We start from the raw sequence: 11,401 nt of genomic DNA, 5'->3' as shown, positions 1-11,401 counted from the left end.
CTCCAGTAGTTCCGATTGGGGGGAAGGTACCGGAGGCGCCTGCTTTTACCCCGGGACTTCAGGAGATCTTAGCATAGTTCCTGAGCATGTTTGGTACATTAGCTCAGGCGGGGTTAATTCCGGTTGCACCAGCTACTTCACAGACCGGGGGAGGAACTCAGACTCCCGCCGCCCACACCCCAGAGCAATGAGTTCATGTTGGTCAGGTTCCAGGTGTCATGGCGACACAGCCTGTGGTTCCAGTTCAGCCCGTGGTCATGGCAGCAACATCTGAGGAAGAGCAGCTTAGACTTGCAAGGTTCAAGAAATATGACCCTCATACATTCAGTGGTTTGGCTTCAGAAAGTGCACAAGGTTTTCTAGAAGAGTGCCATCGCATTTTTCGCACTATGGGTATTGTTGAGACGAGTAGGATTGCTTTTACTACGTTCCAGCTTAAGGGAGCGGCTTATTAGTGGTGGCAGGCATATAAGTTGGGCAGCCCAGCCGATGCAGTTCCACTTACGTGGGTTCAGTTTTCAGAGATGTTCTTAAGAGAGTTTGTACCTCAATCCTTACGAGATGCATGGCACGCGGAGTTTGAGCAGCTGCGCCAGGGCACTATATTAGTATCAGAGTATGCCGTGAGATTCAGTGATTTGGCCAGGCATGCACCTTCTTTGGTCGCCACAGTTAGAGAGCATGCTCGTAGATTCATTGAGGGGCTCAGGCCTGATATTCGGTTCAGCATGGCTCGGGAGTTAGAGTCGGATGTTTCGTTTCAGCAGGTGGTAGGGATCGCTCACCGAGTGGAGGGCATGTGGGATCAGGAGAGAGAGGACATGCGGGGCCATGAGAGAGAGTACCGGCGATATCAGGAGAGAGAGAGGACAGGTAGGCGAAGAGGCCTCGTAGACCAAAGAGATCTACTGGTACTTATTTTGGAAGCAGGGTACTACATGGTAGAGGTTTTGTGGGTCAGCCAATTCAGTTTGCACTTCAGGCTTCACACAATATTTCAGGTGCTCATAGGTCTCAGAGTACTCGTACCGCACAGTTCCCATAACCACGTCAACAGAGAGGTTGCTTCGAGTGTGGAGATACCAGCCATAGGGTGAGATATTGTGCTAGACTTCGGACAGGTGTGAGTAGAGGGCGCCCAAGAGGGGAAGGCCTGGCCCGTTGATGTGTTTCATATAGTAGGCTTGAGGCCACTGCGCCAGATGATGTCATACATGTATGCTTTTGATTTGTTACAGAGGGGCACCATTCATATTTTGAATCGGTTCTGCTTATCGGGGCGAGTTCCCCTATTTGTTTTCCGGCCTATGGGTGAGTTCATGACTTAGTATCATGTTTATGTGTTTATCCCTGTTAGGAGATTATATGAGTGATAGTTGTGTCTATCGTTTGTTTCTATTCATTAGTGAAAGTTACGAGACTAAAAGTGAATTCATGTTGTCTATTATGACAGATTTGATGTGATTCGTGAATAAATTGGTTACGATTTGTGATTTGATACTCTACTGGGTGAGAGTTTAGTAAGTGTTGTGATTTTATTGGCAGAATTAAGTTAGTGAAAGATTTTTATTGGTATGATGTGTATTCGACTTGTAATTCAGAATTGATGGTGAGACCCTCGCGATTTCATGTGATTTGATATGTTTGAGTCGGGCTACGTGCCGCGGTGGAGAGTTGTACCAGGATGAGATCCTTATGATTTGTTCATGTACTTTGATTTTTCCTATTTAAATTGATTCGTATTATGGTACGGTTAGAGAGTTGTGCCTGTCGGGTTTATTTATTATTTCTCTTATGTGTTTCTCTTTACATATTCAGTCATTTTTGTTATGTACTTCTTAAGTTTTAGCTTGCGGGGTGTGTGTCCGGTGGTGTTAGTTGTGACTTGTTGATTCGGGTGTATAGTTAAAAGGTCTTTAGTATTGTGGAGGTTTGAAACAAGGTTCTAACGGATACCTACCAATTTAAAAACTATTTACAATATATACCTACTAAATTAAAATTAATTACCCCCACCTACATACCCACCCATCCCAACTTTTGTTTACTCATATGCCTTAGCTTAGCTTGATTTGGCCTGCTTTTGTTTGGTTTAGCTTGGCTTGACTTGACTTAATTTGGCTTTGACTTGACTTTCTTTGGCTTGAATTGGCTTGACATGACTTGAATTGGCTTGATTTATTGTAGCTTAGTTTGACTTCATTTGCGTGAATATTTAAAAAAAAAAAAAAAAGGATAGGCAGGAGGGGAGAAAAGTGATCGGCAGGGGCGAGTAAATATTTTCCCTGCATGGATATTTGCTAAACTTCCCCATTTATTTATTATATTAGTTTCAACACTTGATGTTTGTTAACTAGTTGATATTTATTAGCTGCTTTGAATCAATTAAGATCGAAAAATTCTATTTACGGAGTATTCATTATAGTAAACTCCATAATAATTGCGGAGATGGAATTATACAAAAAGAAAGGGGAAAAAAAAAGGCATGTGGCAATTTGTTTGCATTCCCACAACATATAGCTAATTGTTTTTCATTAACCGTCCATACTCTCCATAATTTGAAATAGAACTCATTATTTTCAATAAAATTAGAAATCAAGATTTTTTAATCGTCCAATCCACGGAAACTTTGGCCACCACCCAAACCTTGTCCACCGCCAAAACCTATATCGCCGATTTGACCACCGATGCCTACGCCGCCGCCTCCTCCGATGGAAACTGATCCATCTCGGCCAATGCTTCCGCCTATCCCGATGCCTCCACCGCCGCCAATTGACCCAATTCCAGGTACAGTTATTGAACCCCCACCACCAATACCTCCTCCAATGTCTATACCGTCAGGACCAACATGTCCTCCACCGCCGCCTCCACCGCCAAATCCGCCGGTAACTTGTGGAATGTTATCGGGGAAACCTAATCCGATAAGCTTTCGAGCCGAAGTAGTATATATTAGAGTTCCCAAAATCAACAAAATCATGAAATTTGAAGCCATTTTTGTATGCGTTACTATAAATTGAAAGAATAAACTCTTTAGTGAGCTAAAGAAGATCCTTCGTTCGGAATTGAGTGATCAACTTAGCTGCATACAGTAGCAGGTTTAATAAATTACTTTTATGAACATGTTGCAGAAATGACCAAGTATGGAGAAATATATAGTACAGTACTGAATTTACAACAAAATGAGTTCAATTTATGGATGTATCGAGTATGCAACTGCAGATTAAAAGAGGAAGACGAAACTGAAATTTTCACCATTAATTGCATGTGTAATAAATACGAGAGTTTTTGCATTAACACTTGATGAAACAGATCAATTTATTAAGGATGCATTAATGAACAATGGCATTCTATTTGTAGCACGTTTCAGATTCAAGTTTCTACTGGGTGTTGTTTGGTTAACCTTTTACATGCTTGGAGTTCAAAAAATTGAAAATAAAATTATAAGAATCTGATAGAAGAATATATCGCTACGAACTATGGTCAAACTTACATAATTTGCAAACTTTGTTCCCCTCATGTCGAGAAGTAATAAATATTATTTGAATGTATTAATTATTACTCCTGTTAGGATCGGGAACATGTAATTTAGCCAAATAACGTTCTAATGACAATAACAAAGACAATGCAAGTTGATAATAACGACAATTAAAGTAGATAAAGAAGATATCAATTTAACGTGGTTCGATCAGTGTGACCTACGTCCACAAGCGGAGATGAGCAATTTCACTATATCGATAAGAGTACAAAAGAGAGTACAAAATTAGAATAAATACTCTAATTAATCCCAAATACCCCCGAGAGATTAACCTCACAAGATCACTCCAAAGAAAGAGTTCACACAAGTGTTTCCCAACACTTAACTCTCGTACAAAACACTTTTCATAAAAGAGGAAAGGAAGAAACAAGAAATAAAGACTCAAATCTTGTTGGTGTGTTTAAAATAAACTAATATCATTTCCTTTTATAGGCAAAAAAGTCTTGGCCTCTTAGTTGTAAAAGAAAAGATACAACTTGTGCAAATGATATCCACCACACAATGCAATATTTTTGGGTCCCAAAAAATATTGTCAACAAAGTCTACACTTTGCAAATATGCTTATGCTTATGTGAGATGGACTCCTTTAGCCAAAATATTTGCCATATTAAACGTATTGTTTGAGTCTTGGATTGGACTTTGGGAGAACCTTTCAAACGTCACATTTTATTTTTCTTAGTGGGTCCACTCAACACAAACTTAAATGGGGTATTTTTAGCCCGCGTTAGAAACTATTTATATTCGATAGCCAAAAAAAAATATAAGATTTGTATAATTTTTGTATATAACATACAGAATATATATATATATATATATATATATATATATATATATATATATATATATATATATATATATATATATATTACATATTCGGTTACATTCCCATATTTTTCTTTTTTTAAATTGGGAATATGATACTACATACTAAATATATTGTTCCCTTATCATAGTACAGTCCTCTCCCAACATTACATAGGAGGTCAATTCACATGCCAAAAATGTTCTTTTATTTCGTTAGTGCCGATAAATGTAAACAGCCATAGATAAAGTTTTAGAATCCAACTTTCTACGAAGCCATCCATGCTAATACTCGCACCCGATTAGCAGAGGCCAATTCAGATATTGATTATTGAGTCACTGAATACTGATGCCAACTAATAAGTTGGGTGAAAAGGCCATATATATATTCGAGTAATTAACAAAGCCCTTTACAGTTTCTTGACGAGCAAAACAAAGATCTCCCAGTAAATAATTAACTAAATACTTTAGGTATTGTGTGCTTGTATCGACATATCCAAATTGAAAAACAGTTGAGCTATTCATTATTGCACTTGCTGTGATCAATAACAGTTTGAAATGAAGGAGACAAGTATTCTCTTTTTTAATAAAAAGCTACAACCCCACCGAAAAAGGGGGAAAATGTTTCTGAATTATTGTAATAATGTTATAACGTACGAGAAAAAAAAAACTTAATTTAAATGCGTAAAACCAATTATGCATGCATGCCATTGCAAAATTGGAAGATGATCTAGGAGGAAGTTTATTACTCCTATATTGCCAATTGGAGAAACAAAAGTTAACTAAATTAAACCTCCACAACAAAGAAGAGACACAGATAGATGGAAAAGAAAATTAGTTGAAAAAAGAAAAAGACAGTAGTCACGGGCATGTCCCAATTTATTACTGGAGAATTGATGAACAAAAGCTTAGGGTTTCAAGGTATTCCAACTCCTCCATAGCCAGCACCAGAACCTTCCCCTTCACCAAATCCAGTGCCATCAGCTCCGCTCATACCACCACCACCTCCACCTCCACCTCCTCCTCCTCCTCCGCCACCATCTCCGCTGGCTCCTGTTCCAATACCATAGCCATAACCACTCCCACTACCGTAACCCGAACCATCTCCCATTCCTCCGCCACTTCCTCCGCCACCCCCACCTCCATATCCTCCACCACTACCACCATCGCCATCACTACCTACTCCTTCACCAAACCCTTCCCCAGAACCATACCCGGAACCTTCACCACCACCCCCACCTGAGCCTCCACCGCCACCATAAGCAGCAGGATGGTAAAATGACTTCTCTTCCCCAAGCGTGTTCCTCGAGCTTACCGGCGGCGGCATAGCAGAATTGATGGCCTAAAATCAAATCATAATTAAAAAAACTTTAAACTTATTTCATAAAATTCATATACTAATCAAACAAATAGCCTTGCCTTCTGAAGTATATATATGAATCAATGAAATGGGATAAAGAGAAAAAAACTAATTCAGGAAAATTGAGTTCAAATTGGAAAATGAAATGATCGAAAATAGGAAAATGAGATGAATGTAAGTACAAGAGGAAAAATCTGATATTGAAGAGGGAGTTAAATGTAAATAAGTTTATCATAATTTACTTACTCATTCGAACTGCCTCAACCAAATTCTAAAAATAAAAAGTATAATTGGAACCTTATTAGTGATAATTATACAAATTACTATATTCTTATTTATATAAAAGACAGTAACTTTGGTTTCAATTTACGTACCTTGGTGCCGGCCCCGGAAGACAAAGGCTGCATGGCACCAAGAAAGCAAAAAAAAGCACATAGAACCAAGAGAAGGAAAAGCTTAGAGTTAATCATCTCTGAATTAGCTGGGACTGAAACGAGGAGAAAAAGCTCGTTATTTTTTAGGCAACGAGAAGTGAAGCTTACATCATGTATATATAGAGGTAGGGAACACAAATATGCTAAGGAAAATTTAAGTCTCAAGGAGCGGGACAGTTGAAAACGTTAAATATTTTCAATTGATGTTGTGGTGCAGGTTGCATTATAATTTTCAATTAATACATGCAGCTAAATTTACGGTGAATCAAATGATGATATGATTCTCACCTCTTCCTACGGTATTGGCTTAGAATTTCGGGCCTCTTAATTATGTCTTCTCTATATTTTGTTCTCTTTCTATGTTCATCTCTTTGATGATAAGTTTAACTTCCCTATTATTAGTATTTGCAATACTAAAATATCGATTGATTGCCAAACAGATTAAACAAAGACGAACAAGAAGAAGAAGAAAACAAAACCGTGGTTGTACTTTTTCTGGATAGTACTTTTATTAATTGGAAGGTCAACATTGTACTACTCCATGTATCAACCATTTTCTCCTCGTGTATTGCTTCTAGATTGACTTCAAATTTCAAGCGACTGTAGTAGATTACTATATATTGTTTAAGTGTTTACTGCTTTAGAATGTTATAAAGAGTTGGTCATGGCATCCAGACCAATAATTTATGGATTTAAGGAAATAGTGTAAACTTTTTTCACATTGGAGTCAATGTAATTAATCGTGCGTTACTGTATTAGTTATGTTTTTTACTAGGTTAGTATAATATAATTGGATGGAAGCATAAGAAGAGGGTAAGAGAAGTGAAACAATCATTTTCCACAGTCTGATAAAAAGTGTAAAAGCCAAGAGAAATGAAATTAAGAGCCCGTTTGGATTAGCTTAGCTGATTGTAAATAACTGATAAGCTTGTAGTGCTGAAAATTTTTTTTAAATGCTGAAACTGATTTTTAAAATAAGCATTTACGTGTTTGGATAGAAGTGCTGAAACTGATAATAAGCAGTTGATGTGTTTGATTAAAAAATGCTGATAAGCTATTCTTTTGTTAAAATGACTAAAATACCCTTGAATCTTTTTCAAAAGATTATAAATTAAAAATTTCTTTGTAAAGAAAAGAATTAATAACGAATATGGAATGAAGAGAAAATTAAGAAATTTATTTTGAGAAAAGTATTTTGTGAATTAGAAAATATTATTAAGGATAAACTAGTAAAAGTGTTGGTCAAACTAAAAGTGCTTATAAGTTGAAAAGCCATAAGTTGGGGGTGACCGGCTTATGACTTATGGCTGATTTTAACTTATAAGCACTTGGCTTATAAGCACTTTGAGTGTTTACCAAACGCGTAAATAAGCCAAAAGATGCTTATAAGTCAGTTTGACCACCTTATAAGCTTAGCCAAACATCCTCTAAGAAGATAAATTGTAATATATATCACTTTTTACTACTCCACTAGCTTTCGAACGTGTTTTTATTTATTTATTAATTAAAAATCATTCACGTATCCAAACTGTACTGATTTGAGGTGATGAGGATTTAGCCAGACACCTATTTGTCTATAGAATTATCCAAATAAATATTGTTAGATAAAAACAAGGGGCGAGAACATCGAGTTGTTTATCTTATTGATGCGGCGGAAACCGTTGAACTCACCACCAAAAGAATTATCCCAAATTAACCTTTGAATCACTAGGAAATAAAGTTAATCTTTCACCAATTAGATGTCCTAACTTGTGTGTGTTTTGCTTGAAGAAAAGATTAGTCAGAGAGAAATTTAGCCAGACACCTATTTGTCTATAGAATTATCCAAATAAATATTGTTAGATAAAAACAAGGGGCGAGAACATCGAGTTGTTTATCTTATTGATGCGGCGGAAACCGTTGAACTCACCACCAAAAGAATTACCCCAAATCAACCTTTGAATCACTAGGAAGCAAAGTTAATCTTTCACCAATTAGATGCCCTAACTTGTGTGTGTTTTGCTTGAAGAAAAGATTAGTTAGAGAGAAAATTCCAACGCTAAAAAAAAGGTTATGTATTTTCTCTTTAACATAAATAGACAGAGTAATAGCGGTTAAGGAAGATAACCCACCACTCCTTTTTTTGCACGTTTATTTTAATAGAAATTTGTAATTTAGTAGTAACGTCTCTTAACCTCTGTTACTTATCTCTCCTAACCGGGTCGAATCAGCCCACATGTAGCGACCCACGACCCATAGCCCAACAAATACACTAAGGATGACATAAACCTTAACCTTCGAAATGACATGAAAAATAAGAGAACTCATTCTTATAGAAAAAAAGAAAGCAAAACATATTAGGAACGAAACATAAGGCAAAGACGATCTACGAAACCCATTAGGCAATACTCAAGGGAACGAGATCAGATTTGACGACTAGCAAATCCCATTTTTAATCAACAATAAGCTGCAGTGCTAAGTGTTTCAAATTAACCAACCAAAATGAAATTTGAAACACCAAATCTTGGATATTTTTCCTACTTTTCTATCTATACTTAATTAGTGATAAAATTTATCTCAATTTCCCATATTAATTAGATACTGCAAGCCCAACGTTGCAGACCTTAGCTTGCTGCTGAGTGGTGCAGCAGCTAAAAGTCCCGTCGCTATTCTCAGCGTATGAATCATGATCACTTGTGCTATCGGCATGATGAACTATGGGATAAAAGCGTATTATGTTGGGAAAATAAATATATCCCGCCCAGAAATAATATCCACTGTAAATAATAATAACACAAGAGAGTAACAATAATATCAAATCTTTTAACGAGATAAAATTCAATACCCGAGTGGACCAATATTACAACTTAGTAGTGTCAAGAGATTACTACAATTTCGAAAGAAATAACACTTTTTATTTTAAAATATCTCAATACAATAATAATGTTACTCACTATTTATCTCACAGACAACAATCTGTGGATTACTCTCACTACTTTGCTTTCTATTTAGCTTCTCTTTATTTTTTTGGTGTATTAAACATAGAGGAAAGCATCTCTATTTATAGGCAAAATTGCCAACCTCTCAGCCAATCAAATTTGCCCATTCAACAATTTGCAAATTGTTGAATCAGCCGCCCACCTGCTTCTTCAACTTTTCAATCATTTTCTTTGTTTCATTTTTGGGTCCCACAAATCTCTCCCTTAATTTTGATTTTTCTTTTTCAATCCAAGACTTGATCTCAATCTCTGAAAATCTTCAAACTTAAGAGGCTTTGTAAAGATATCTGCAGCCTAATCATGAGACTTCACATATTTGAGTTTGACTTCTTTCTTGTCTGGTGGATTTTAACTTCATTGTTGAAGTTTTTACCATTGCTTCTTCCTCTTCCATGACTGCCACGGCCTCGCCCCCGTCCATTCCCTCGATAGCTCTTTTCACCTGCATAATCCTTGAAGGATGCCTAAGTTTTAAGAAGTTTCTCTAATGGCACTTCTTGTCTCCTTTTGATCTTTTCTTCGTGGACCTGTAAAGAGCCCTCTAATTGCTCTACCAGCATAGAGTCTAAATCTTTAGACTCCTCAATAGCACACACCACAAAATTAAATTTAGGTGTTAAAGTGCGAAGGATCTTTTCTACCACACGGACATCTTCCATGTCCTCCCCATATTTTCTTAATTGATGTACAACAGCCTTCACTTTTGAACAATAATCCGAAATGCTTTCGGATTCTTTCATTTTTAAAACTTCAAAATCAACCCTTAGAGGGACAGGAATAATATCCACGGCAAATAATAATAACACAAGAGAGTAACAATAACATCAAATCTTTTAACGGGATAAAATTCAATACCTGAGCGGAGCAATATTACCACTATAATATTATAACTTAGTAGTATCAAGAGGCTACTACAATTTCGAAAGAAATAACGTAACACTCTTTATTTTAAAACACCTCACTACAATAATATTGCCACTCACTATTTATCTCACAGACAACAATCTGTGGATTACTCTCATTGCTTTGCTTTCTATTTAGCCTCTCTTTATTTTTTGGTGTATTAAACATAGAGGAAAACATCTCTATTTATAGGCAAAATTACCAACCTCTCAGCCAATCAAATTGGCTCATTCAACAATTTCAGTCGCCCAACTTGGCTTCAGCCGCCCATATGCTTCTTCAACTTTTCAATCCTTTTCTTTGTTTCATTTATGGGTCCCACATATTATGCTTTTGGGTTAAGTCAGACGAGAGATTCTTTTTAACATAGTGTAACACTGGTCGTTTTAAATCAAGTATATACGTTTTCCCCCCAAAAAATGTCATATCCCTAACAGTATTAGTATACTTTTTTCTTATCAACATCTTATTATTCCGGAATTTTGTTAACACATTCAACAACTTGCCATATGACTATCATGAACCTTTAAAGGTCACTCAGAAACTTGATGGTAAGCAGGGGCGAAGCTATGTGTGATTAAGGGTGGTCAACTGAACACCTTTTACCGAAAAATTATATTGTGTATATAATAAAATATTATTGTTATAATAAAAAATATAAACTTTGAACACCCTCGCATAACCCATTAGCAAATGGTATTCAAATTTTAAAGATTCTTATTGAATTTTATGTCTCGTAAGTGTGTTCGTATTACATAAATTAAAATTCTCCAGCGACATTTCAGTCCACACATTGGAAGCTAGCATCTCGGGATAATTCACACGGATAAATGCTTCATCACACCTAGGAATTGCATTCATATTAAACTTGTCTTTAGTTGGTGAAACAAACCAATTACATTATCCAAAAATAGTATGTTTAATGTTAAAGTGTCATTATAAAAAACAAATTCCATACTTGGAAGTTAGAAAGTTAACTGGGTCGTACGATCCACTTATGATGTTCATGGATAGACACTAGTTGAGAAAGTACAAATAGCCCTCGAAGTGGATGATCCGCTTGTCTATGGTATAATAACAAGTTTAACAATTATTATCCCTTGTTTGTCCCATAAACAATACTTTTAATTTTGTATGTTAAAATTTTGCTCATGGAACAAACAAAAGTCAAAAGTTAAAAGACCATCCTAAAAAGTGTCATATTAGTGCAATTGTTTTGCACTAGACAGGCCTTGACCCAAAATAAAGCCCTCCATGATTTCCACAAATAAAGCCCACTATCCATTATCAGAAATTTGTTCTCCTCTTCACTCCTTGAAACCTTATCCATATATAAAAATAAATAAATAGATATTCCTTGTTAAATTGCACACACTTAATGGAATAAAAA

At 36.2% G+C, this 11,401-nt stretch overlaps 2 protein-coding genes across 2 annotated transcripts; both read right to left on the bottom strand.

Annotated features, from left to right (window-relative positions):
* Positions 1-2,605: 2,605 nt before the first annotated feature.
* LOC104095223 (glycine-rich cell wall structural protein 2-like) lies at positions 2,606-2,992 on the bottom strand. The gene has a single exon (XM_009601304.1). It carries the CDS (start codon positions 2,990-2,992, stop codon positions 2,606-2,608), a length of 387 nt encoding a protein of 128 aa, XP_009599599.1.
* Positions 2,993-5,046: 2,054 nt separating this feature from the next.
* On the bottom strand, positions 5,047-6,228 carry LOC104095224 (putative glycine-rich cell wall structural protein 1). The gene is made up of 2 exons (XM_009601305.4): positions 6,071-6,228; positions 5,047-5,678 (listed from the first exon to the last, which is right to left on the bottom strand). Exons 1-2 carry the CDS (start codon positions 6,164-6,166, stop codon positions 5,253-5,255), a joined length of 522 nt encoding a protein of 173 aa, XP_009599600.1. The 5' UTR covers positions 6,167-6,228; the 3' UTR covers positions 5,047-5,252.
* Positions 6,229-11,401: the final 5,173 nt, after the last annotated feature.

Source organism: Nicotiana tomentosiformis, chromosome 7 (assembly GCF_000390325.3).
Source record: "Nicotiana tomentosiformis chromosome 7, ASM39032v3, whole genome shotgun sequence".
Taxonomy (NCBI): Eukaryota; Viridiplantae; Streptophyta; class Magnoliopsida; order Solanales; family Solanaceae; genus Nicotiana; species Nicotiana tomentosiformis.
This window is presented reverse-complemented; position numbering and strand designations above follow the sequence as displayed.